The sequence below is a fragment of the Rhinolophus sinicus genome, linkage group LG07 (genome assembly GCF_036562045.2).
Source record: "Rhinolophus sinicus isolate RSC01 linkage group LG07, ASM3656204v1, whole genome shotgun sequence".
Classification (NCBI taxonomy): domain Eukaryota; kingdom Metazoa; phylum Chordata; class Mammalia; order Chiroptera; family Rhinolophidae; genus Rhinolophus; species Rhinolophus sinicus.
The window spans coordinates 28,523,461-28,551,377 of NC_133757.1; the positions used below are offsets into that span (position 1 = coordinate 28,523,461).

General features: G+C 48.0%; 2 protein-coding genes across 5 annotated transcripts; one reads left to right on the forward strand and one right to left on the reverse strand.

Annotated features, from left to right (window-relative positions):
* Positions 1-210: 210 nt before the first annotated feature.
* Positions 211-5,675, forward strand: RBP4 (retinol binding protein 4). 3 transcript variants are annotated; one of them, XM_019739639.2, is made up of 6 exons: positions 211-445; positions 572-700; positions 810-946; positions 1,081-1,187; positions 3,877-4,089; positions 5,373-5,675. In XM_019739639.2, exons 2-6 carry the CDS (start codon positions 590-592, stop codon positions 5,408-5,410), a joined length of 606 nt encoding a protein of 201 aa, XP_019595198.1. In that variant the 5' UTR covers positions 211-445; positions 572-589; the 3' UTR covers positions 5,411-5,675. The 3 variants fall into 3 exon arrangements, with proteins under 3 accessions (XP_019595198.1, XP_019595212.1, XP_019595206.1); XM_019739653.2 differs by having other exon boundaries at positions 280-424; XM_019739647.2 differs by having other exon boundaries at positions 302-445; positions 577-700.
* A 1,818-nt stretch (positions 5,676-7,493) lies between these two features.
* FFAR4 (free fatty acid receptor 4) lies at positions 7,494-27,816 on the reverse strand. Of its 2 annotated transcripts, XM_019739617.2 has the most exons (4): positions 27,090-27,816; positions 20,993-21,100; positions 19,339-19,467; positions 7,494-8,554 (listed from the first exon to the last, which is right to left on the reverse strand). In XM_019739617.2, exons 1-4 carry the CDS (start codon positions 27,654-27,656, stop codon positions 8,165-8,167), a joined length of 1,194 nt encoding a protein of 397 aa, XP_019595176.1. In that variant the 5' UTR covers positions 27,657-27,816; the 3' UTR covers positions 7,494-8,164. The 2 variants fall into 2 exon arrangements, with proteins under 2 accessions (XP_019595176.1, XP_019595186.1); XM_019739627.2 differs by lacking the exon at positions 20,993-21,100 and having other exon boundaries at positions 7,500-8,554; positions 27,090-27,814.
* Between the last annotated feature and the right edge of the window lie 101 nt (positions 27,817-27,917).

The following is a 27,917-nucleotide window of genomic DNA, read 5'->3' on the forward strand; positions in this document are numbered from 1 at the left end:
TTTTCCCGCCAGGCCGACCTGGGCCCCCAGCCAGAGGAACTGGGCCCTGAGGCCACCCCAGGCCGCAGCTGGCGGCCGCTGGCACAAGTGTTGGGTAACTAGGCCAGGTCTTGTTCCCGAGGCTCGTCGCCGCTGGAGAGTTTGGGCTCCATCGAGGCCACCCCGCGCGGCGGCTCCAACAAGCCCCAGGCGGCACTGGAGGTGAGGCTCTGGCCAAAAAGACCCTCCCTGTGCGCGGGCGCCGGTGAGTCAGGGCGCGTTATGCAAGTGCTGGCCCACAGGCCCTGGCGCCTCCCCCCTCGGTCTTTCACCCGGCGCGGTTGCGACAGCACGACCCCCTCCCCCCGGAGTTATAAAGCCGCCCGGTGGCCCCCAGGGCGCGCTCATCTCTTTCGATCTCTGTGCGCGGGGACATCCAGACCAGGTCTGCGCTCATCTCCCAGTGGTGAGCGGCGCCCGGGCGGGGACGGGCGGGGACGCGCAGGGACAGGAGCGATGGTGGTGGTGCCCGCGGGCCCTAGCGAGCCGGGTGGCCTGGCGGCCCTGCGCTCACAGCGCGCGTTTCCCGCAGGGCAGATTTCTGGGCGAGATGGAGTGGGTGTGGGCGCTCGTGCTGCTGGCTGTGCTGGGCAGCGCCCGGGCGGAGCGCAACTGCCGGGTGAGCAGCTTCCGAGTCAAGGAGAACTTCGATAAGGCTCGAGTAGGTATCTGCCCGGGGGACCCCGGGGCGCGGTCTCCGCGTGGCGCCTTTCCCACGGCCGGCCGTGCACTGCCGGCCCACACCAAACCTGCTCTCATCTCTTCCACAGTTCGCTGGGACCTGGTATGCAATGGCCAAGAAGGACCCTGAGGGCCTCTTTCTGCAGGACAACATCATCGCTGAGTTCTCAGTGGACGAGAGCGGCCAGATGAGCGCCACCGCCAAGGGCCGAGTCCGTCTTTTGAAGTCAGTGGCCTCTGGGTGGCAGAGCTCTTTGCGCTCCAGGGTCCCCCGGGCTGAGTGCCAAACCCTGACCCGGGAGGGATGGAGGGAGGAAGCCCTTTGCCCGGCCTGGCTCACGATCCCCTTGGCTTTTGCAGCAACTGGGACGTGTGTGCAGACATGGTGGGCACCTTCACAGACACGGAAGACCCTGCCAAGTTCAAGATGAAGTACTGGGGTGTAGCATCCTTTCTCCAGAAAGGAAGTGAGTAATAAGCTCCGTGGGACTGTCTTGGGGGTGGGGGAGGAGGGGGGCATACCTGGCTACATCGCTGTATGTCTTCTGCAGTGGCGACCTTCGGAAAAATGGTCTGTAAGTTACAGGAACACTCAGCTACGCCTGAGGTTAGGGTCATGAGTCTGGGCGTAGCTAAACATCCTCCCCACTTCCCATACCCCCACCCGCCAGCTCAAAAAACCTGGTCAAAGCTCAAAGGATCTTTGGGCTTGTAAGGTGACCTCCTCCTGCCATTTTCCTGTTCAGCCACTGCCAGGGTGTGTAACCTTCTCCATGCTTATCCCTCCCACTTCCCCAAGACCCAGCCCACATCACCATTCAACCTGGCTTTGCATTTTCTCCATCTCTTTGGGCCAATCCCCAGACTGGATTGACTACTTTGGGGCCCCAGCAGGGGCTGGGAGACCCTCATCCAAGGGTGTAGGGGGCGTGGTGCATAGGGTTGGCCCACTGCCTGCTGCACTGCCTGCTAACGCTGAGATTCTGAGCCAGACACAGTGTGCTGGGTGGCAGTGACCGCTTCCCTTTCTCCCATGCACCAAAACTCAAATGAGGAGGTTGGAGGCCTGAGCTCATTCTTTCTAGCAACTCTTGGGCAGTTGTCTTAGGAGGGAGAGTTAGGGAAAGAGTGTTACAATTTAAATTCTTCATCTCTGCACTATTTAGCCAAAAAGAGCTTGGAGATAAACCAAACCAACTTAGGCCTTTTTTAAAAGTGAGGGACGGTAGTCAATTTTCCTAAAACCAAGCACTGAAAGTTACTTAGTTCCTATGTCAGAATTCACATTCTGGCAACAATTCGGGGGGGAAAAAAATAAGCTGCAGATTTGCTGAGCTGTCTAGATCATGAATCAGGGTCACATTTCAAAGGAGAGTGCTTTTGTGTCTGAGGGGTAGGCTGCTGGGGCGCCTGTGACTGACACAGTGAGCCCCATAACTGGGGAAGAAATGACTTCATTCGGAGAGGAGGAAAGCTCTGCCCAGATGCTCAAAGCCTGTAAGGGGAGCTGGTGGTTAGGGTGGGGCCCATGGCTTCTGTTCCTGACCAGCCTGCTGAATAACTGCATGGCCACCATGTCTGGGTACTCCCACCCTGCCTCTGACACTCTCCGGGAAAGCCTGCAAGGTACAGGGGTGACTCATTCTTCTTCCTGGCGGGCCTGGAGTGAGCTGAAGAGGGGGTTCCACCACCTACTCCTGTGCAGCCCTCCTGCAGGGCCTGGGTTAGGGCTGAACTCCTACTAGGCTGGCACTCCAGGGATTCTCAGAGCCAAGAGGCACACCCAGAGCCAGCATAGGGTGAGTGTTAGAGCTCTTCCTTACTCCCTTTAGTGCTGCGGGATCCAGGTACCTCTGCATTCCTCCAGTGTGGAGCACAGCATAGGGCAGAGATGATCACATGCTTCACAACCTGTGTGTGAGATGGAGACTCAAAGCCTTTTTGTTCCTTGCTTTTTGTCCCCTCTGCCGCCAATTTACTTAGTGCCTATAGACAATGTGGCATAGAGGTTAGGCACGTGGGCTCCGGAATCAGATTGAATACCAGTTCTATCCTGCTCTTTGGGATTCTGGGTGAAATATTTAGTTTCTCTGCCTCAGTTTCATCATCTATAAAATAGGAATGATAGTGTGCACTTGTGGGTCAATGTGAGAAATAACTGAGAAAACATGGAAAATATCTACACAATGACTGACGGAGCTAAGTGCTCAGAAAGTCCTAATCGTGGCTATATGTCAACAAAAATATTAGGTTAAGTAGAGATGTGACACTTTTGACCAAAGATAAGGTATTTGGATAGACCTGAACATTGTTGTTTCTCCATGGCAGATCTCTCATAAACATTCTTATGTTATTTCCCATACGATCTTTGTTGGCATTTTTCCCACCTTTGTTTATATTTATGCTTCATGGCTTATGTTCCAGCCATACGAATAAATATAATCTAAATTCTTCAAGGGGTCAATTCTGCCTCTCTCAGGGGAGTTCTGAAGAGTATGAACTCTAAAAAAGAATATCTGATGTCAGATGGTGGGCATCTGTTCCCCCAAGCCAAAAACTACTCTTTTGCCAACATGGAGAGGTGAATAGGGTTACTAAACCAGAATTAGGATGGAGCCAGAAAAGCAGTGAGCCAGATCATCAGAATGGTGTCCACCAGTGGATGGAAAGGCAGGAGGACACCGTGGTTACCGAGATGACTGGGAACTGGCCGTTACAGACCATCGCAAGAGATACATCCTGCAGTGGGAGATGACATAAGTTGGTAGCCATCAGACATCAACCCTAAAGGCACCGATATTGTTGGAGGGTAGATGGCAAAGACACAGTAGTAAGGTCTATTCTGTGTGTATTGATGGGCCCACATTCTCGCTTGTTCTTTGGGAAGATGCTATCACATTTATCATCCAGGGGAGCGATAACCATTAAGGTGAAGAAGGTCCCCCCTGGCCGGGACCCTTTATCTGCAAAAAGAACAAAACCCTTTCTCATTTTCCCAGTTTTTAAAAAACTGCCCGAATTCTCTGTGGTCACTTGCTTCCGAACAAAATGAAACAAGTTTCAGGAAGCCGCTGGCGTCTCAGGCTTGGTAGTGAGTTTCCCTGACATCCGAACCTGCTGAGGGAGAGGCATTGGCTCTGACTTTCTGGCTTGCAGATGATGACCACTGGATCATTGACACGGACTATGACACCTACGCTGTGCAGTACTCCTGTCGCCTCCTGAACCTCGATGGCACCTGTGCTGACAGCTACTCCTTTGTGTTTGCCCGCAACCCCAACGGCCTGCCCCCAGAAGTGCAGAGAATTGTGAGGCGGAGGCAGGAGGAGCTGTGCCTGGCCAGGCAGTACAGGCTGATTGTGCACAACGGTGAGTGGGCAGGCGGGAGGAAGTGGGCGCCATCTGGCTCTCCTGAGGGGTGAGTGAGCAGTGAATTTGGACCCACCTGCCAGTGAGATGCGTTTCATCTGCATGCAAGAGGGAAAAGGGAGCCTTGGGAGACGCTCTGAGCCCAAGTTTTGGTCCTTCTTGAGCAGATCCTCTACTGACCTTAGGGGGCTGATGCAGGAGTGGGCAGACGTTTTTCCAAAACCTTGGCACTTTTAATGAAGGAAAACCACAGGGGACATGCTCTTCCTTTTTCCTGCTACCTTTGGCCCAGTCTTTGGTCACATGGCTACAATGCCCCAAAAAACGTTTTGACTGAATTACTATTACTCGGGGATGGAGTGGCCCCAGTGAAGATCTGAGCACCAAATGTTGCCACTGGTGTAAAAACTTATAGCGAGACATCACCATAGCAAGTTCAAACAAGAAGGATGTCAACAAATGCTCTTTCTCTACCATGGAACCAAATGACCATTAAATTGACTAGCTGATTTTCCTTACATTTTTTTGAGATTCCCTGGAACAACCATTGGATCTTTTTATAGATCTTACCCTCCTCTAAGCTTGATTTAAAAACCAAGGACATTCTGGAGGAAAGTGTGCTGTCTATTTTGAATTGACACTCACCCCCATGGGAAACTGGGTTTCAAAATCCAGATAGGGTAATGCTAAGATGTAGAAGGAAAGAGAAAAAAAACAAACTTTTCTGTTGGTCCTCTAACTTACTGACCCACACTACACCGAACAGATATGAACCAAAACCAAAAACATAAATCAGTAAGATTTTGCTGTTTCACCCTGCGGCAGCCTAAATGAAGGGCCAGTAAAGGGTTTCACCATTATGAAAGTTGCCCAAGATCTGCAATAAGTATCTGACTTGGGTGCAAACCAAGGTTTTTTGGTGGCACTGAAGCCCCTTGTGACACCACTTGATACATGGTACAGGACACGGTGAACATTCTATCAAAGCACTGAGTGTCTGAGATCAGGCTGACTTGGCTTCTACTTTCTGAAAAAGGAGAATGTGCCCCAACCCTTTGAAGTGCAAGTTTCAGGCAAATTTAAGACAAATAAAAAGAACACTATTTCATACAGCAGATCCCATTCTCTGAGCCCCCAGAGAAATTCAAAGGGTTCCAGAAACAGCCTTGAGGATGTTTATGAATTACAGCCACATCTAGCTATATAACCTGAGGCCATTATGACATTCATTAAACCCCGGGTCCACCTTTCTGTTTTTAATGGCTTTGTTTTTTATATTTCAGGTTACTGTGACCGCAATTCAGAAAGAAACCTTTTGTAGCAATTTCAAGGATGTCAAGTTTCATTTGAGAACTTCCCACTAATTCTCACTCAGCCTTCAACTGTATTTATCTTAGTTTAGTTTGGTCCTCTCTCCTCCCTTTCCCTCAGGAAACATAAACCCTTCAGTACACATAAAAATATATGTGGGAATAAGTGAATCTGTTTGCAGTCAGATGTATGTCTTTACTGGGGTTTCCCAAGGAATCATTTGAGGCTTAGGATGCCAGACTTTGATTTATTAAAGTATAATCACCTGTTTCCTATGATTTGGGTTTTTATTTGTGTTCACATGTGTGTCAAAGTGAGCAGTCCTGCAGATGGTTGGGTAGGGTACACTTTTATATCCCAGGAGGCGGTCTTCCCTCCCTGGGTCTTTATGACCTTTGGTCTGTTCTAGTGCCTAATCTTCATTCTTAATGACTGTGGCTTCTCCCAACTTCCTGAAAAAGGGTGTTCCCCATTAACCCAGGAAGGCCTTTACCGCTGGCCTGCATAAGACACCAAGGCCAAAGAACAGGTGAGTGTAGGCTAGGCCAGGCCAGTGAGCCCAAGGCCTCAGTCAGCCCTGGGCCCATGAGGGGGGCAGGACATCCAGCTCACTCAGCTGGGTTTGAGAGGATGGGAGGCAAGGGTCTGGGTGAGCTCTAGTAAACACCCCACAACCTTTCATTGTTTCTAGTACTTAATTCACTTCTTAGATCAGGTGTGGCCAAAATGATGAAGGGAGGAGGCCTCAGGCTTCCCTGGGGGAGTTGGAACATGGGGCCTTTGGAAGCCAGGTCTGGGGGAAAATCAAGGTGTGCCCCCTGCCACCCACCTGGAGCATGCAGGAAACGGGATGGGATAGTAGCCGGGACTGGAGCAAATACTAGTGTCCCATTCCATTGGCAGCACTTGTGACAATTAGTGTATAATTGCATGCAAAAGCCATGTGCTTCAGTTTCTTATCTTGAAAAGGAATAAGGCTTTGGTACTAGAAAGTCTTGGTTTTAAGTCAAAATCCAACTTAGATATATACCGGGGGTGCCAAAAAAAATGTATACACATGACTTATATTTATCTTTTGTTATCAGTATATATTGAGTGTTATAATTTTAATACAGTTTTTTCCTTCTTAAAATATGTATGCATTTTTTTGGCACCCTCTATATTAGCTATGTGATTTAAGGCTGATTACATTGCTTCTCTGAGCCTCACTCTTCTCTTGTAAAATATGGGGAAACAGTATCTGTTTGATGGGATCCAGTGAGGATCCAATTAGAGAGACTTTAGGCGTTGTGTAAACACTGGCGATGCCCACCTGATGGCTATGAAATATGTCGGGACGTTGGGAAGGGCACCTCTCTCCCGTGAGTGTGGAGATGTCTGCCTAGGTGCTGGAATATCAAGGGTCGATGGGAGGTTCCCGGGTCCCCCACCCCAATGTGCTTGTTCTCCCACCAAAGAGGGAGGTGACCATGTATGGGAAAGCCCTGCCTGTCATCACACAGAACAGCAGACTGTCAAAGCCAGGATGGCTATTCAGCTTCAGTTTGACAAGCCCAGAGACCCATAAGATAGCCACACATCACTTCAAAATACAGCTTTAATTCACCAAATCTATTAACTAAAGATGAACCAAAAAATCTGCTCTCAAGCTTGTGAACACCATGAATCTTCAGAAGGAAGCAACTCATGAAATTCCATGAGCAATGGCGACTACTGGTTGGTGCTGATATACTCAGCAACAAAGACTTGTGAAGCACCTACTATGTGCCAGGCCCTGAGCTATTATACATTCCAGCCCTGGGCCCAACTTCCATATGATGGCATGTCCCTGGGTTCTCTTTAGCTCTGGTTTCTTCTCTCTCTTCTCTCCCAATGATAGGCCTGTAAACACTATCTGATGACTCTCAACATTTAACTTCAGGTCCACACTCCACATGCCAGCATCCAACTGCACACTCTCCATTTGGATCTCCCTGAGAGTTCAAATTTACAAGCCCCAAATGAAACTCTTGGCTCTCCCAGCCCCCGTCTTCCCCCATTTTTGTTGCCTGTCCCACCATCCAAACAGTGTCGGACTATAAATCTAAAAATCACCCTTGAATCTTCTTTTCCTCACATTCTATATCCTGTCCATCAACAAATTGTGTTTGCCCCACCTTCCCAAAGTATGTTCCAAGATCATTTCCCACAACCCCCCACGTTTTATAGTAATCCTATTTTCTCTCTGAGATCATGACACTGCTTCTCCTAAAGGGGTCCATAGCATTTCTTCTAAAAGGAAACAAAAAGTCACCTTTAATTGTTCCCTGAAAATTCCTCAAGCATTCTTGAAATTAATGAATGATCCTTTAGGCCTTGTAAGTCCAGGGCAGGGATCTAGAGTAGCCAGTGACCCTTCAGCAGAGAGATCTGAGTCCTAGATCAGGCCAAAGACTTACTTCAGAAACCAGCAAGGTATGGCTTTATATGCAGGAGATGTGATTGCTGAACAATTATAAATAAAAATTTTATTCAATTCAATCATATTACAAACACACTGAAAAAGTTCATATTTAAAGGAACCCATAACAAATCCTTTTATAAAGGATAAAATTCTCATACTGAATGATCACCCCTTAATTTACTGGTACTGTAAATGTATAATTTGCATAGGTTACATTTTCTTAGGGTACAGCGGTGCAATGGTCCTGGAAATTAACTCCCTTTGAAAACACACCATGGCTTGTTAAGAGAGTGACAAACTCCGCCTACAGAGAACAATTAATTAGCTGGAAATAATAGACAGGTCATTTCTTCTGAGAGACGTGTCTGTAAACATGGCTCCCTTCTCCGGGAAGAAGCAGCAGCGGAAAACTTTCCTCCATTCGTTCCTGAACAGTGACATGTTGTAGAGAATGGGGTTTAAGGCCGAGTTGGCGAACGTGAAGGCCACAACCCAGAAGAAGAGGGACGGCCAGATGACCAGGTCTCGCTTGAAGTTCTGGATCAAGATGAGGAGGATGGTGACGATGATGGGGCTCCACATGATGAAGAAGGAGATCATGAGCAGGAAGAGGGTGCGGAAGAGGCGGAAGTCCTGCTGGGACACGCGGATCTGGTGGCTCTCCGAGTAAGCCAGGTTCACCGTCAGCCTTCTCCTCGATGCCTTTGTGATCTGCAGGAACGCAAAACAGAACCGGAGCCATGATTTAGTGCGGGGAGGTCAGGGGGTTTTGATTTAGGAGGCGCAGAGGGCCCCAGAATTGAAATCTGCTGCCACCGGTGCACTGGGACTATTTTGTGCTGAGAGAACTTCCTTCTCAAAGCCTGGAAGCGCTGTGGCCGCTTAGGGTGGCCTGGGGAAATGGGCACCTGGCTTGCCCCCTGAGAAATGAGGCAGAAAATCGGCCACCTTGTAAATATAGTTCATGAGGGGAAGTGACCGGCCTGACTTGGATGGTCTTGGAGAGGGGTATGTGGATAGAAGCAGATTGCTGTGGTCTGAACGTGCCCCCCTCCCCATTCATATGTTGAAACCTAACCCCCAAGGGGATGCTATTAGGAGGTGGGGCCTTGGGGGGTTGGTGATTAGGTTCTGGGGACAAAGCCTTCTTGAATGGGATTCGTGCCCTTAAGAAAGAGGCTAGAGAACTCCCTGGGGCACTTCCACCACAGGAAGACACAGTGAGAAGTTGGCAGTCTGCAACCCAGGAGAAGGCTCTCACAAAAACCCTACCATGCTGGTTCCCTGATCTTGGACTTCCAGCCTTCAGAACTGTGAGAAATAAATTTCTGTTGTTTATAAGCCACCCAGTCTATGGTCTATTATGGTAATCCAAACAGACTAAGACACATAGCTGCCCTGTTACTTCTTTTTTTGAAAGAGTTAAGTAATTAATTGTATAAAAGCAATGAGTGCTTCAAACTCAATGTGATAGTGAAGGAGATAGGAGATCAAAAGAAAAATATAAGGCCTCTAGCCCGCGTGTCCTCCATGTCCACTCCTGGAGGTGACCAAAGTAAACGGTTTCCTATGTGTCCTTCTGGAAACGCTCTACTTCCACACACACCCAGCTGTGGCTCACCCACTACTGCACTTTTGCTCTGTACACACATGGGACTATGCCAGGCACCCCACTCGGAACCTTGCTTCGTTTTAACTTAGAAGGATATCTTGGCGCTCACATCATGTCAGCCCAGAGAGAAGGCACCTCATTCTTGTTATCTTGTTAGCATAGACTCCATAATGTGGCTGTACCACAGTTTATCCAGGCCCCTATTCGTGAGTATGTTTTTTTTTTTAGCCTTTTGCGTGTGTAGGGGGGAGGGGGGAGGTACTGGCTGAAGTGGCAGCACATATGTGTCTCCCTCTCCTCTCCCCTCCAGGTTGTTGGGTGGAGGAGAGGGCAATGGAAGATGGTGTAAGGCTGTGGCCATGCCTGAACCCCCACACTAGGTTCCTTTCCTTTTGTGAGGGCAATTGAAAATGGATCCTAGCATTGCCATAGGCCCCTGAGTTGGGGGCTGTGGAAGGTGATGAGATTGGAGGCTGCTCATTTGCTAGGACAGCTGCTGCCAGGACTCAGTCTGAAAACAAAGATGGGTCTTGGAAGGGCCCCCACCAATGCCTGGTGGGGGGAGTGGCTGTTTGGGAATGATGCCCTGCTCAGCAGGGTTTGTTGGCACCTCCATGGCTACATGGAGACCAGAGGCAGTAACCAACAGAAGGGGACAATCACCTCACATGAGCAACCATCCAAGTTCCCTGTCCATAAAGGAGATCAGCAGCACAGACACCTTCCCGCCACCTCACTCCCACCCTGTCCTGTGGGCGGGGAAGCTTTAGATTGACCATAGATTGATGGTTTAAAATAAACAAGCATAACCAAAATGTTACTGGAAAGTTCTGGAATCAGACTTAGGTGTCATTAAAGGTTCCCCTCCCTAGTAAGAAAGAGGCGTTGGTCAGAGCACTGCTGATGACATTTGTTGAAAAATCAAAACCGTTTCATGTTTATGCCCCTAGTTGAGAGGTGACGACTGGTGGGATAAATATCCTCATGCGTATCTTTGTGCACCCAGGTGAGTGCATCGTAAATTCCCAACAGTGGAACTGCTGGCACTTCTAATATTTTGTACTAATGATCAAGCCCAGCATCATAGCAGAAGGGGTGCAGGAAAAGAAGGCAACCCTGGTTATATGGGTTTAGAAGTAGGTTCTGGACTCTTCTCTCAGGAGATCTTGTAGGTGTTGCTTCCCACATCTGCCATCAATCTGTTCAGTTCGAGGGTCTTGTTTCAGTGCCTAGCAGAGAGGCTGGTTACTAGTTGGCAGTGGGCAGCCTTGGACATGGAAATGGCCCCTCAATTAAGACAGGTTGATCAGATTAAAATAAATTCTTACATGTCCTCTCATTCCACTGTCCCACATGAAAACAGTATGTGTGGAACATACAAACATTCATAACATCTTAGAACCACAGTGTTGGAGCTAGACGGAACCCAAGCATCCTATGAGCTGTACTTCTCAGACTTTACTGTTTCTGGGAGGCATGCAGTAGTGTGGGGACAGAGTCCCAGAGAACAGTCTCCAGGCTCTCGGCCTCACATGGAAAGGTGGTGGCTTGGGTAGTAGATGGCCATCAGCTGTAACTAGTTGGCCATCAGCTGTAACCAGTTAGCCACTGGCCACTCATATAACTGCAGCGGATTGCAGTTAGTAGGTGGGGTCGGTTGGCAGAGAAGCAGACGGCAGATTGTGGATCATGTTGCTCCTGCTTCCTGTGTCTCCAACGCAGCCACCAGTGAGAATATAGCGGTATGACTCCCCTATCCATGGCTCCGTGGGTGTTCCTGTTTGGCCTCACCATGTCCTGCGTTCTTGTGCAGGGAGTGGGACCAGAGACCCCACATGACACCTAGCATGACAGCACGGTCTCGTTTAAATGCAGGCTGATTCAGCAGGTGTGGAGTGGGTCTAAGATTCCGCGTTTCCCACAAGCTCCCACGTGCTGCTGCTGCCGCTGATCTGAGAACCATTGAGTCGCCAGGCCTACTCCACCCTTCATTGTACAGGTGAAGAATTAAGCCTCTGAGAGAAGGTTTAGCCGAGCTGCTTTGAAAAGAGGAGCCTTGGAAGTATTCACTTTAGAGCAGGAGTGTCCAAACTGCGGCCCGCCGGCCAACTGCAGTCCGCAATCCATTGTTAATTGGCCCTCAGCAAATTCCAAAAATATATTTAGTTTACTTAAATAAACCAGGTGAAGCAATACATACTTCACCTCGAGTGAGTGGCCCGGCTGTTTGTATATTTTACCGCATATGGCCCTTGGTGAAAAACATTGAAAAACGTTTGGACACCCCTGCTTTAGAGCAAAAGCCCCACGGAAGTTGAGTCTGTGAGAGAAAAGCTGGGGCTGCCCTTTAAGTGTCTCCCCGGGCACAGGGTGGTGGGCTGGCTGGGTCTGACCTCCTTGGTGGCTGGAAAGAGTCCAGTGCTCAGGTGCACCCTGCCCTTCTGCCTAATTCTAATTGTCCTTTAAGCACAGCCAGGGGGCAGAGGCCTGCTGTCCCCTATTACTTGCTCAGCTTCAGTGGTGCCAAGAGATTGGGGTGGGGGACAGGGGCTGGAGATGGGATGAGGAGGACAAACCCAGGATGTGATGGGGCACTGTATCTGTTAGCCTGACATGCTTTGTTCCAGCCTGAGACCTTTGTCCCCTGGGAAGAGATTCAATTCAGAATGTCTTGGCCACATTCATGGTCCTTGCTAACTCCCAGTTGCTTAGTCTGGCCCTATATCCTTCTGCTCTGGCCACACAGTGGGTGCTTACATGTGGGGACAGAGCCAGGAGTGCAGTTTCCAGGCTCTTGGCCTCACGTGGAAAGGTGCTGGCTCAGGTAGTAAATGGCCATCAACTGTGATTACATGGCCATCTGCTGTGGCTAATTAGCCATCAGCTATAACCGGTGAGCCATTGGCCACTAATATAACTGCCGTGGCTATGCTAGCAGAAAATGGGGGCTAGCAAGAAGATGGTGGCTGAGCTGGCAAGCGCGGATTGCAGTTAGGATGGTGGGTTGCAGACAGTGTGGATCCAGCCTCCAGTGAGAATATACTAGTATGACTCCCCTATCTATGGCTCCGTCGGTGTTCCTTTTTGGCCTCACCATGTCCTGCATTCTTATGTGGGGAGCAGGAGCAGACACCCTGCAGGCTACCCCGCAGGCTGCCCCACACGACATTACATGTCTGGAGATTTTAATGGCCACAAATCTCATCATTAGCAGGCCTTCCTAGGCCCATTCCCCTGAGATTTTTGAATCTCAGGAGGGGAAGTAATTAGAAGGCAATTAGCATCATTCACAATTTGGGCAAATTTAACTCCCAGATCAGAACAGCTTAAAATAGTCTTCTTAGAATACACCTAACTAGCTGATTGAAGGACAGCTGTTTAATTGTTTTATGATTAAATACAATTGCTTGCTTGCTTCTGTGCATCACCTCTTGGTGATGGAAACCAGGGCAACAGGTATGAGTGAGCAGAGCCCTTTCCTCCTCATTGGTTCCCCAACAACAGTAACAGTAGGAGTTTGAATTGCTGAGCTTTAGGGAGGGCTCCCTGTATGCCACTCACTGTGCTAAGCATTTGTCTCATAAATTGTCACCTTTCATCTTTACAACTACTCTTTAGATCAGTGCTATTATTATTCCCACTTCAGAGATGAGGGAATTGAATCTTGGGAAATTTGAATAACTTGTTGAAGGTCACTCCATTGATAATACGTGGTCAAAGCCCCTATCTGCAAACCCAGCTCAAGATGAGCCATGGCATAATAGGATCCAAAGGGGCTGCCATCGTAAGCCCTTCCCACCACTGCGTGCTCTGCAGTGTGGGGCTTCTCAGGAGACATAACCACCACCTTAGACTCACATGCCTGACCTCTGGCATTGGCACATTCAAGTCTGGAAGCTGCTGTGTAGAATCAAAGTTATAAAATGTGTTCAGGTGAAAGCTGGTTAATCTGAGACTACCTTGGCCGATAGACCTGGGAGAGTAACAGCTGGGCAGGGTGGCAGGTGGGCAGGCTACAGGGGCAATGCCACCACCTCTGAGTAGGGGTGTCACTCTAGGCCTAAGTGCAGACTGGTGGACACATAAGGGATGATTCCAAAAGCAGCCTCATTTCTTGTACTTCCCTCATTGCCCTGCCAAGAAGGATGGAGTCCCTGGGACAGTCTGTAAATATTTTTTGAATGAATGATGTTGATGGAAGTTCATATTTGTTGAGCACTTATTATATGCAGGCCCTGTACATCTCACTTTAGTGCATCTCTTTAAATTCTCCCAGCAATTATGTGACATATGTACTTTCAGGACCCCTATTTTACAGATGAAGAAACTGAGGCTCAAAGAGGTTAAACAACTTGCCCAACAGTACCCAGCAGGTGGCAAAGCTGGCTTCAAACCTTGGCAGTCTGACTCCAGCCCTTGTTCTTAATCTTAAACTAGTTCCTTCCCATCCTCTACTATCTCCATCAATGGAAAGGCTTCTGCCCAGCCTATAACTCCAATCTCTAATGCCAGGAACCCCTAGAAGGCTTTATCTCCTGCTTGGCATTCTGCAGTGCTTTGTTTTAGGGCGTCACATTACCACATATGCTATGTAGCAGATGTTGAAGCCTCATTCTTACCTCTGAACCCCCAGACTGCAGGCTCCCTGGGGACTGGGTAGCCGTGTGGCTTCTGTGCCTGACAATGACAGTGCACAAACAGACGACAAAACGGGCTGACTCATGAGCCAAGGGAATAAGTACCTGGGTCTTTTTTTAGCACTCACTGCTGCTACCGTTTCCTTCTGTCCACCCACAACTTTTGGGAGAAGGAAAATGGGCCCATTATAATCAAATGTGGCTCCTCCCCTGCTCCCTGTTCATTAGACAAGATTAGTCAGCTTTTATCCAAGGTTTTAAATGTCTCTGGCATTGTGCAGAATACTCGATATTTTAGATTAAACTCAATGCTCAATTAACTTTTTTCTTTTAATTTTTATTGGGGAACATTGGGGAGCAGTGTGCCTCTCCAGGGCCCCCATCAGCTCCAAGTTGCTGTCCCTCAGTCCAGTTGTGGAAGGCACAGCTCAGCTCCAAGTCCAGTCACCATTTTCAATCTTTAGTTGCAGGGGGCACAGCCCACCATCCCATGCGGGAACTGAACCGGCAACCTTGTTGTTGAGAGCTCCCACTCTAACCAACTGAGCCATCCAGCCGCCCAGCTCAATTAACTTTTGAGGATTAACTTTAATCCTTAAAACAAGCATATGGAGTAGCATCTGTCACTACCTCATTTGGGAGACAAGAGACGGAGTCTTTGAAAGTTGAAGTGACTTGCTCAAGGCCTCAAGGTCAAGTGAGGGACGTGTATCTCAGGGAGAGGCACCCAAGCTCTTCACTGGGCACCCTGCTGCAGGGAGAGAGGGCAGTGCTCCATGAATGTGGTCCCAGGCCACCTGCCTCAGTCACCTGGCACTCGATAAAAGGCACCTGTGTGGGCCAACCTTTGGGTACTCTGATTCTGTGGGGCTGAGTGGGGCCCAGAAATCTGCACTTTTCATAAACTCCCCAGGTGATTCTTACTAAAGTATGAGAACCAATCTAGGACAAAAGACTTGGCGTTTGTCCCCAGACCTTTGAAGATGGTCACTTTTTAAACTGACCAAGACTCACTGCCTTCACACTCACATGAGCATGTGAAGGGCGTGAGGGAACCTTCTCCCCACCTCACACCCTTTGCCACTCCATGCCACCAGGCCATGGTTGCTGACAGGTGGGTGCAGAGAGAGGCCGCTCCCCATGACACAGCTCAGGTCCTTGGGCGTTGGGTCTCCTTTGGGAGCTCCTTGGTCAATCACTAACTTCCTGATTAGAATCATCAGACAACAGACTCCATCTTTCCGGAAGGCCCGCCTCCCCTCCCTTTCCAAACAGGCCCCAAAGCTGGGAAATGAGGGTCAGAGCTGTTTGTTCACTACCTAACACCTTCATGTTTCGCTGAAACAGACTGTGTTTCTTAGTTAAACTCTGAAATAGGCAAGGGTTTTCCAACGTCAAGCCGCAGACTAACTCCCATCAAGAAATACTTATTGAGCCCACACTATATGCCAAGCATTATTACAGGTGCTGGACACACAGCAATAAGCAAGGAAGCCCTGCTCACCCTGCACTTCCATTCTAGTGGGTAGTGGGGAATAGAGGGAACAAGAAACATACAAACTGTCACAAAGAGTAGAAGCATCTCATTTTGCCATGACAACAGTTGCTGGGTGACAATGTAAACCAAAGCCCAACAGTTAGCTTTGACAGCATAATTGAAGGCACTTGGGAGTGGCTGGGAGACATATCCCTGATTGGAAAAGGCCACTGAAAATGTATAGCATGGCTGAGTCATGAGGAAAGAGGAAGCAGGGAAGGCAGAAGGGTGGATAAGGCCACTGCCCTGAGCACATGAAGCGGCCCTGGAAGGGAAGAATCCAAAGGCGATTCCGTGGAACACCAGTCTAGAAAAGACTTGACAATGCTTCCTACTCTATTCCTGTGTTGGAGATTCCCAAAATACATTAGCATAATAAAAGCTCTGAGAAGTCCCACAGCAAAAAAACCCATTTAACTTTGATTAACCCAGCATTTCCCATACTCACTTGATCACGAAACTCTTTCTAACATCTTACATCCATCCCTTGGAGTTCTAGAAAATGCCCTAGAGACTGCTTTAGAGGAATAAACGATCAAGGTGATTTGAAAGAGGCACTTCTCAGGCCTAGAGATGGAACCTGAGTTAGAAGCAGTATTGACAGGCTGGTGGGAAATGGGTGGGTAGCTTAGCTCTGTGTCCCATGGCTTCAAATGATTTGCTAATCGTGTCTCTATGAATATGGCTAATTAATATTTATGTTCAGTTGATTTTACAGAGTTATGCTCTTGACAGGAAAAAAAACTCAGCAGAAAAGCTGATTTGGTTCTCTGAATATGAATATCTTCAGAGGGAGAGAGACGCACACTGTGCGGGCCTGCCCAGACCCTCCATTTGCCTGGCGGCAACTTACCTGCCTCCAAGCTACTGGCCTGGCAAACCCACAGGTGTAAAGTGAGGACAAATGTCATAGTCCTCCTGGGAAATGGGAATAGTTTTGCTAGTGGGATGGGAAGTAATTTTTGTAAAGCCTTATATTTGCATTAACACTGTGATTTTCAAAACATTATCAAAGCTGCACTCTCATTTTGTTGTGTTAAATAATCCACTGAGGTTCATTTAGCTCCAGAGAAAACTGAAGCCCATATTCGTTAAGTGACTTGCCTAAGGTCACACAGTAATAAAACTTGGATTAGAACCCAGGTCTATGACTCTTTGTCCAGTGACTTTCCCATTGCCCAAGATGAGAAGGCACTGTTGGCCTTTCAGTGTGATTCAAGACTTTTGCTTTACTCATTCAATGAGTGCTTATTGAGCACTTACAATGGATAAACCAGGCCCTAGTCTAGGCACGGAGCTAGAATAGTAAACAAAGTCTCTGCTCTCATGGAGTTTGCATTTTAGTGGGAAAGACAGATGATATACAAACAAATACACATAAATGGAATATGACAGGGCTTATAAGTGCTTAGAAGAGAAATAAATCGGGGTAACTAGAGAATGATGAGGAGTCTTTCTGGAGAACAGCCTTCTGAGTAGAGACCTAAATGAAGTAGGGGGATGGCCCAGGCAGAAATCTGGTGATGAGAGATCCAGGAGAGGAAACGGCAGGTCCAAAGGCCCTGAGGCAGCAGTGTGTTGGCATATGTGAGGAACAGCTCAGAGGCCAACATGGACACATGAGGGGAGAAGATGAGGTGAGAGGGGCAGGCAGGGGACAGGTCACATAGGGCTTTAAGGTAAGGGCTTTGGATTTTGTTCTATGCATGAGGGAAGTGTCCCCAGGTGGGCCCTGGCCTGAGAAAACGATAAAGGGGCGGGTGGGAAACCTTTGCATGGAAGAAGTCAGTCCTCTCTCAGCAGGCAGCTGAGAAGTCTGAGGCATGAGTGAAAGGAGAGGACAAAAGCCCTCTTGGCCTCTAAAGGACTTGGGCCAGATGATACTGGGTTTCCATTTTGATGCTGCTGCTTATGAGCTGTGTGACATTGGGCAAGTTACTTTAATCTCTCTGTGCCTTGGTTTCCTCATATGTCATTCTTTTTAGGATTAAATGAGTTAGTTCCTGACATATTGTAAACATTACATAAATATTTCTTAAGTAATTTTTAAAAAATTCATTCTACATTTCTTTCTTTTCCCCTCACTTCTTTTCTTTTAATATAATGATAATAGGTAACACTTACATAGCATTTACACATGCCAGACCCCATTGCAAGCACTTTACAGACCTTAGCTCCAGGACTGAACCCGCCACATACCCTTAAGCAATCCCCAGACACAGAGATCACTTAAGGGGGAGGGGCGATCGCAAGTCAACTGGTGGGGAAAAGTCATAGGAATAACATGGGGGGGCTATCTCCCCCAGGGGCCAGGGGTTAGCAGACCAAGATGGAGCATGGCCTGGTTTTGAGTTCTGAGCATTTAAGAAGGTTACAGATCCTCAGCTACAAAGAAAGGGCCATAAAAGTGGCCACACAGCAAGCAGGACCTACAGGGCCCCACTTCAATATCCTTGTTTGTCAGATGACCCATAATATTCTATAAAACCAAGATTCAACAACATAAACCTCTGAAAGGACTCAAAGGCTTTGCACTTTACCTTCTCAAAGAAGCATGAGCACATTGTACACACTGTTTGCCGGGACTGGCACTGTACATGTAAACAGGCTGCCTCCAGAGCTTGGAAATAAGCTGGCCAGTCTATTTTTTTAAAATCTTTTTTTTATTTTTTTATTTTTAAGGAGGGTGCAGCTCACAGTGACCCATGCAGGGATCGAACTGGCAACCTTGGTGTTATTAGCATCACGCTCTAACCAACTGAGCTAACCGACCACCCCCTGGCAGGTCTTTTTTATGCCCCTGTACATGCTTTCTCCAAAGGTAGAGATCCTGTCCGGTTTCAGCCCACACTTGAAAAAGCACATTTCCTGGAGGTGAGGGCAGCAGCCAGAAGGTGCAGGAGGGGCTTCCACTAAGGTTCTGTTTCTCGTTCTGTTTCTGGGAGCTGCTTTGGGAGTGTGGTCAGTTTCTGAGCTGTGCATATATTCTGGGTGTGCTTTTATATATGTATACTATACTCAATAAAAAGTTTTTTAAAGTGTACATTCTCTATTGCTACATTGCTGTGTGTGGCAGGGAAATAATGGACACAATCCAAAAGCCCATAAAATAAATTATGTCACAGCTGCATGATAGACGACCAAGAAGCCATTAAAAACAATGAGGCAACGAGAGATATAGGAACTGATATGGGAAGATGTTACCATATAGTGTAAGTGAGAAAAGGAAGATAAGGGGTGGATAGTATTATCTCAAATCTGGAAAAAAATTGGGTTGAATCATGACAAGTAGTATATATCATTTTATATGGATATATATATATATATATATATATATATATGGCATAAAAGTATGTATATATGTACATTTTTAAGAAAAATAACCTAAAAAACATACTTTGAATTGTTAACAATGCAGGTAGAGATTTTTAATTTAAATGTGTGTTACACATTGCTATATGTCTTCAATTTTTTACAATAAGCTTGTATTTAGTGATCAGTGAAAAAGAATAATAACAGTCACAGATATAACTGTTTTTTTGTTGTTGTTTTTCTGTTTTTTGTTTTTTGCAGAGGGGTGGATCTGGATAGTGAGGCGGGATTGTTGTGGTGTGAACACTAGGTAACTTCTGACATGGAAATGCCAAGAATCCACCTGAGATACCCTGAGCCTGAGTGAAGTTCAGCTGCAGTCAGGAAGCAAACATACCTGTAAAATTTTGGAGTAACTGATCACAATGAGCAGTCCTGGCACCAAGAAGTTCAAAGTAACAAAAGACACATCCCAGGAGATTTCTCCGGCAAGGCTGGGCCAAACCAGTGTGCAAATCGGAATTTCCTAGTTACAAAAAGGAAGAGAAGGTCATTTAAATGCTGGCTTCTTATTTGGCCTTTAGCTCAGTCTCAGCTGGGGGTTACCTGGTACTGTTACACTGCTTTGTTACACTGCTACACAACTGGCATGACAAGAAATCCCAGAATCTTGTCCACTGCCCACACAACCCCACTTATAAATCATTTCCCTCTGACCTCAGAATAACCATAATTATTATTCCCATTCTTTAGGGGAGGCAACAGAGCCTCAGGATCACAGGCTGATAAGATCTAAGAGTCAGTTCCCAGGCATGACTCCAGGGTCAGTACTCTTTCCACTTCCCTGGACGGAGCTGTAAAGAGCCTTTGAGCCTTTTCCAAGTCCTTCATTTTACAGGTGAAAAACCTGACCCCAGAAAGTTTCTGAAGATTGGAAGTGATGCGCCACACACAAGCATATCAAAACAGGAACAATGTTTCAGTGCGATCACTCTGTGTATGCTGAAGGCAACAGGGTCTAGATCAAAGCATTAAGTGTTCATCTGGAGGGTGTTCAAATGTCTACAAAGTGCCAAGCTGCATCAGAGAAGTCCAGGGCTTACTCCAAGACAACAATGGAGCCCAGACACAGGAGCTCTGTGCTCACGTGCCTCTCCAGAGGAGCACACTGCAGCCCCAGAGCAAGATGCAACCACAATTCTCCGTCAGTTCCTGATGTAAAACCATTGGAATGTGGCAGAAGAGCATGAAGGTTTGTGGCCTTGTTGCCTTCACTATGTTGTGCTAAATTCAAATGTTTGACACTAATACAAACCCGAAATAGTGGGGACCTTACTAAATAGTAAGAGCTGCTGCAACATGTTCTTCCAATAAACAGGTCAATGAAAAGAGTCCAGTCTACTGACCTACCTATCTATTCACCCTCCCAAACACAAACTTCCTGTGCCTGTTTGACTATAGGAACAAAACTATTTAGAAAACAAGTTGCCTTAAATACTACCAAACACATACAATAGATTTTTAAAGACCACATTATTGATTTTTGGTGGACAAGAATGTCCAGAAGTAGTATTATCATCCATGGTACCATTCATTCATTCATTCATTCATTCAATCAATACTTATTGAATGTTACACTAGGCAAAGACAAAGAATTTTTATCATTTCCCAACAAGTATCACAACTGAGTAGTCAAACTGAAAGTACAGTCAAATAGTTACTTCTTCTCCTATTCAGTATCAACAGAAAATATTCTAATATTCATTGAGAATTTATTTTGTGCCGGGCAGCATTTTACATACAGTATCTCATTGAATGTTCACAAAAACCTTACTGAAATACATTATTATTTTTTTCCCCAACACAGAGGAGGAAACTGAGGCTTAGAAACATTCTCCTAAAATAATAGACTATAACGTTAATGATGGCATCCTTTTAATCACACGGTATTATCCCTAAAGAGCTAAGTGTTTACAAGGGATATCCAAGGGCCTGCCAGGAAAACTCTAAGGCGAGTCAAGCAGGGAAGAATGACTTAATCGTATGTGTACCTTGTAAAGAGGGGTGAGAATGTTGCTTCCTTTTCCTAGTTTGTTTGAATGGCTCATACTGGGCATTCCAAAAACTTGTTCCTCCATCCCAATCCCCACTGTCCAGACCTGATGGGAGAAAGTTTATTAGATCTTTCTACATTTTGGTGACTGGAAAGAAACTTGTATCTCTCAAGGATCTTCTGAATATTGGCAGTGGGTGACCATGGCTCTTTAGATAATCCACACAGCCTTCGCTTGTACTGAGCTCTCTGCCCACCATGGGCCCCTCATTCTACTACACTGGTGGGCAACACGTACCAGCAGATCTGCTGAAGCAGTAATCAGAAGAAACAGGTTCTAGCCCTGAATGGGACTTGGTCTATAATCCTTATACTTGTACAGGGAGGGCAGAAAAACAGATGACCCCAGAAGCATTTCTTAAAACCCCTAAGAGGCCCCAACTCTTTCCAAAAGCCTTCTCCAGAATGTCTGCCAAAACCTCTCCAGCCTTAATAAGATGATATAGAAGAATGTGTAATGATAGAGCAAGGTGTTCTCCCTACATCAGGGGCAAAAAAATAGATCCCTAAACAATATGCCTGTCTTAGCCCAGTGTTGTTGAAGAAAATGTGTAGGTGTGAATGAATAGATATGCATGTACCTACACACACACACACACACACCAAAAATGACTGGAAGGATACACTCCAGAAAATGAACAGTGTCTGTTTCTAGGTGGGACTCTTAAGTTATTTTTATTCTTTTGGTTTATCTGAACTTTCTAAATTTTCTATAATGTGCCTAGATGACTTTTATAAGAGAAAAAAATGGCAGTTAAATTTCATTCTTAAGAGAAATGATGATCAAATATGAAACACAGATGACCATGACAGTTTAGCAAACCTAATCAGCTAGTTTTTCAACAGACAATGAACGTATCCCAGGAAGCCTCCCAAATTCCATGCCTCTAATGAAGATGCTCTTTCACCTTTGATTTGTGGCACCCACTCCAGGCACAGAGTGTGATAAGGAAGTAAGATAAGAACTTTTCACAGCACCCCATGCATGAACTAAGAGACAGTGTGGCTGGCCTGTGTAGACTAAATGACTGATTTATATGCTCTTTACAAAGCTTTATATGGTATCATTAGTTAAACACAATGTTTATTCTCATTTAAAAAACAAAACAAAACAAAACAGGCACCAGGCTCAGAGTCAGAGATCTCACTTGGTGTTACAATTTTGTTTCTGTGGGAAAATCTACTTAAGACATTTTGATCCTAGGTATTCTCCCAGGCTGTGACTTACAGAAGTTTGGCAGTGCGTCAAATCTGGAAGGTGGTGGCATGAATGTTATAATATTCTCTGTACTTTTTCTGAACATTTGAAATGTTTCCTGGTTTTAAAAAAGAAATTTGAAAACCGAAAGTGCTAGGCCTGCTTTGTTACTTAAATATAGAAACAGAGCTAGCTGAGTCAACGAGTGTTCTATAATCCGTGTGTTCAACCACTCATTGACTCAAGCCATGGAGGCTGAGCCACTGTGAGGCCACACTGAGGATGGGCTTGGTGCAGTCAGGGAGGGAAAGGCACTGGGAAACTTCATATATGGCAGCAAGTTGGAAGCACGCAGAGAGTTCCAGGTGACAGGAGAGTGGTGACACCCGGGGGACCCGCAACCGGGAGGGGTTTGTGTCAGCTGTACATGGAAGGATGGGGCTTCATCCAGGGGAAATAATGGAGCAGGGAGCTCAGTGTCAAGACCAGAAGGGATGGGGGCGGGAGGCCATGTACATCAGAGTTAAGTGTGGTTAAGTGTGACTTGTATCCTCCCAACCTCCCAGCTCTCCCTGACATCTTGTCTGTTTCATGTCTTCTTTTTGCAGATGCTGCTGCAATCTACTCTTTTCAGCCCAGTCTTCTCCTGAACCCCAGACTCACCCCACTGCCCGGAGGACATCTCTACAGGATGCCTCAAAGGTGTGTCAAGCCTCCAGTCTCTCTCCCAAAAGATGCCATCTCCCGTAGTCACTGACTCAGGGCATGGTGCCACCATTCCCCAAGCTGCAAAAAACCTGTGTACTAACTAGCCTTCTGCCTCCCTCTTTCTCCCTCTTCACTCAGATGGAACTTCTAAGTTCTGCCTTAATAGCTATGTGACCCCTTCACATATCTCATTCTCAAAGGCCCACCCCATCCCAGACTAGGCCACCTAAGTCCAAATTCCCCAACTGCAGGTAACTGTGAGGACCAAATTGTGTCTGAGACTATCTGAGAGCTCGATAAATGCACCCCCTTGAAGACAGAGACAGTGTCCCAGTCATGTGACTTGTGGTGGCCGCAGGAGGGAGGGGTGCTTAGTAAATGTTTATAGAAGAAATGGGCAGCACATTCTGGCCAGGGTGGACAGTCCTCCCTACCTGCCAGTGAGGGTCACCGCCGCTCCGCCTGGGCCACAGCACACACAGGCAGGAATCCCGTTGGAACAGGCCGAGCAGACCTAGCTGAGATGTCTAAGTTGCTAGGATGTGTGCATGCTCTTAAAATGGCAGTCTATTATTTTACAGCAATCAGAAGAATTACACTGTTTGAAGAATGTTTAAAATATTTATAACCAAAGATAAGGATGCTAATAATAGCTGGCCATTCTTGAGCACTTAACGGTGTAGGGGCCAGATGTTGGCCCACTTACTGAATATTAGTCCCCACGACAATCCTGTAAGGTTAATGCTGTTACCACGCCCATTGTACAAATGAGAAAAGTGAGGTATAGACAGGACCACTTGCCTTTGTCACACAGCTCCTACATGGCACAGATGGGAGTCAAACTCAGAATGTTTGACTCCAAAGCTCACACACTCCAAATACCAAACTAGCTAGCATTTTCTGAAATGTCTATCATGTCATCCACCCTTCAGGGAAGTTTAGTCCACCCTGGCCTGCGGGGCACCCACTGCCCAAAAAGACAAAGGTAATCATGTTCCTGGTGGGAGGTGGGGAGTCCAGATAAGCAGAAAGCTCAGAGAGGCAGTTTCCCTGGCAAGTGCTTGAGGTTAGTTAGCTCTTTCAGCCAGTGGTTTGAATAGGAAAATGTCCCCCATCCAAAACCTCCATATTTCATGTCCAAGTGGGTGGGGGCAGGCCAAACCTGCAGCCAGGAAGTTGGGAATAGAGGACTGAGAAAACAAGCCTTTGCTAATTTTAATGTGAGACTCAGTTCAGTCTAGACTAGATCCTTCTGTCTCTTTTGTTAAATGGCTACATTCCTTTTTATTCTATTTCTCATTCTTTTCAACATATTTCTTAAACCACTGAGCCTGTTTGCTCACCTGTAAGATGAGTTTCCTGCTTGCTCAGGTGACAGCCTTTGAGGGGCTGGGGAGTTTTTCTGTTTGTTGGGTTACTGGCAGGTGTATGTGTGTGAGGCGGGGGTGGGGTGGGGGGGCATGCACAACACAAAGGGGGAAAGACAAAGAGAGCGGGGAGCTGGAAAGGACTGTAGAGTTTTCATTACACGCTCCCTCTCCCTACCTCTACTAATTTTAGGGAACAGGGCTCCTGTAGCCAATTTGCCTGCCCCCCCCCCCATCTTCTGAGGTGCTGTGCAGGCCCATGCTCTCCCTGCGGCTTTGCCCAAATTGCTCTCCTAAGGCTCTGAAGACCAAGGAGGTGTTTCTGCATTAAAACAAGAGGGGTCTGTGTGCCCAGTTCCGAGGGGAATGGCGGGAAGGCCACCATAGCACAGATCTCCATGGAAGCACCTTGCAGTACAACTCTGGTCCTTCCAGAAGTGAATGTAGAGGGCCTTGACCACACACAGACGCCCTACCGGGGGTAAAATACAGAGTAGCATGACACAGATGGACCCCATCTGTGCAAAGGCCTTCTCGCTCAAACAACCACCTGTGTCCATGTCAGCAAGCAGTTTTTCTTTCTTTTCCTTTTTCTTTTTTTTTTTTTTGGCAAGCAGTTTTAGTCTGAGCTTTTGGCCTAGAGGTGACATGAGCCTCATTTTTTAGCGTTATTTGTCAATTAAGTAAAAGTGTACCTAAAACAATTGCAAAAGGGAGAGGCACAAGATACAAAATCTGGAAACATAAGATACTATCACAATATATTGTATTAGATCCTGAATTCCCTGAGTGTCAATTTTTCTGTAAAAAAATAAAATGGGGGAGAAATCCCCCAAGTTCTGTGAAAAACACAGAAACACTGTAATTCAGCGAGAATAACTTTTAAAAAATCAAGACTGGTGGCAGAATCCCAGCTCCCAATGGTCCAATTGGTCTGGGATGAGGCCTCGTCTTCCACTTATGTGAGAGGCATCTGTGACCCACCTTAATTCTCAGGTGTATCTGAGCTGAGAAAGACAAGCCTGCCCAATAAGCTATGGTCCTTGGTCTGCCCATGGCACCCACCAGTTTAGCTAATGCCACCTTTCCTGGTCCCCCCTTAAGGGGACATGCCACAGGCTCACATAACTTTAATCAAGTAACACAGACCTAGGACAGTTTCTGCCTGCTAGTCACAAAACAAAACAAACCAACAAGCAAAACCCCACAAATGTATTTATTCCACATAAGAAATAAACTATTAGGAAATGGACATTTAGACTTGATATGTGTTTAAAAAAAAAGAAAGAAAGAAAACAAGATTCTGCTTACACAGGATGCTGACTTCTCCCCACCCCACCCCACCCCACCCCAATAAAAGGCCTGTGTGACAGACTGGTCTGGGGAAACCCCCAGAAAACCCCACCTGTGTGTCCAGGCTCTGGACAATACACGGGGTGGGGGGGGGGTGTCACCTTTACAGCTTGAAGCCTTCCCCACGTGACTTCTCATTCCCCACCCTGACTACCTCCCCTCCCAGCCCCTTCCGGCCTCTGCGCAGGCCTCTCTTTGGGACTGTGGTTTGTGCGCAGGGTGCCCACACTCCCTCCTAGTGCCAGGGTTGAGTTTTCGTGGCCTTGTGACCTCTGTGGGGAAAAGGAGGAATGAAGAACTCTGCCTAGAACGAGGACTGGCACCTTCCCATAGGGTCCACAAACCTATGTCTTTTGTCTGCCCCTAATACACTGGATGACAGCTAAAACCGCCCGCCACTGTCCTCCACCCCCGCCTGAGCCCAGGGTGAATCTCAGCACTCAAACCCTATAGCAGGCCAGCCACTCAGACCAGCGCGGGGGTTCTGGGGCGCAGGAGTGGAGTGGCCCCCAGCCAATGTCATGAGCTGTCCGCAGAACATTTTGCAGATCGTGGACCCCCTCCCAACTCCCCTCACCCGCCCCATGATCCCAATGACAACTCTGGGAGCGCTGCCCAGAATAAAGGTCGTGTGTCTAGCCTCTGAAATCTGTGGAACATTTCGGGTGCCCAAGATATCCTGAAACCACCCGTCCACCAAAACTCTCAGGGTAAGATCCGGTGGTCTAGTCTAACCCTTCTGTCTTGCAGCTGGAAAAATTGAGGCTCCGAAGAGGGGAAGTCACAAACCCCTAGAGGCAGCACTGGGTCTGCGGTCCCTGGGTCTCTAATGAGCCTTTCTCCCAGGCCCATCCATAGGCACCTGCCCGTTCTCAAAGCAGGTTTTCGGCGCGCGGGTTCTCAAAGCAGGACCCTTGTCCAGCCCACACTAATCTGCTGAGCACAATCTCAGCTCCCCCTCGCACTAAGGGTGACATACCGCGAGCAAGCTATTCCTCTGTGTGCCTCGGCTTCCTCATCTGCACAGTAGGTGATAATTAGAGTGCTGTCGCACCCGGTGAGGAAGCAGAATTCCATGTAATGGGATTAGCCACTCCGGATCCACGAAGTTCTGTCTGTCTGACTGTTAAACCCACCGTTATTTCATTAAATTTGCAATAGTCAGTGCACTTTACAGGCACTTTGGGGACTTAACAGAGCGTTGGGGGGGGGGGCGTTTATACGACCTACATCGCAGGGTTGAAGTGACGTTTAAGAGATTAAACTTCCCAGCGCCCGAAACAGTGTCTGGCACAAGGGTTGGGTGCAACGAATGGCCTATTATTGTTGTTGCTAAGCCTCATCCCAGGTTTCCGTTTCCATCTGATCCCCGCCTGCCAGCCCGCCCCGGACGCCCGCCCGGCGCTCACCTGGTCGGCGCCGGGAAGACGCTGCTGGACTACGTGGAAGAAGACGAAGAGGGGCCCCGCGGCGAGCGCCGAGTAGCCCCAGATGAGCGTCAGCAGCGCGACCCGCGCTCTCCTCCCCGGGCCCCGCACGCCGCGCTGCAGGCGCATGATGCACACCACACGCTCCAGGCTGACTGCCGCCAGCGTGAGGATGGTGACACTGCCGCTCAGGCTCATCACGTAGAAGAGCAGGTGGCAGGCGACCCTGCCCAGCCTCCAGGCCTCAGTCCATCGCACGGCCAACACGGGAGGAATGGCGCTGGTGAAGAGCAGGTCCGCGCAGAAAAGGTTGAGCACCAGGCAGGTGGTGGTGCCGCGGCGCCGTCGGCGCGCCACCAACACCAAGGCGCCCACGTTGCCCAGCAGCGACACCACAAAGATGAGCGACAGTACGAAGGTCTCCACGGCGCTCAGCACCAGCCGGTGGTCGCCCTTGACTTCGGAGAAGAAGGGGAAGCGGGTGCGGTTGGCCTCTTCCAGGCTGCGCGGCGGCCCAGTGCCCGCCGCCTGCGCGCACTCAAGGGACATGCCCGACGGCCGGCGGCCCGCAGCTGTCTGCGAGAGCGCTCATCTGGGAGGCGGCTGAGCGCCGAGGCAGGGAAAGAGGGAGGGAGGCGGTTGCGACATCTCCCCTTTGACCCCCTCCCGCCTGAGGAGCGCGGGCGCTGGGCGTAGCGAGCTGAGTCCCGGACGCGCGGGAACGAGGAAGTACCAGGCGACACCCGTTGGAAACACCCGGGCTGGGCGGGAGGCGGTGGCGTAGGCAGAGGCATCACGCCCTCCAGCAGG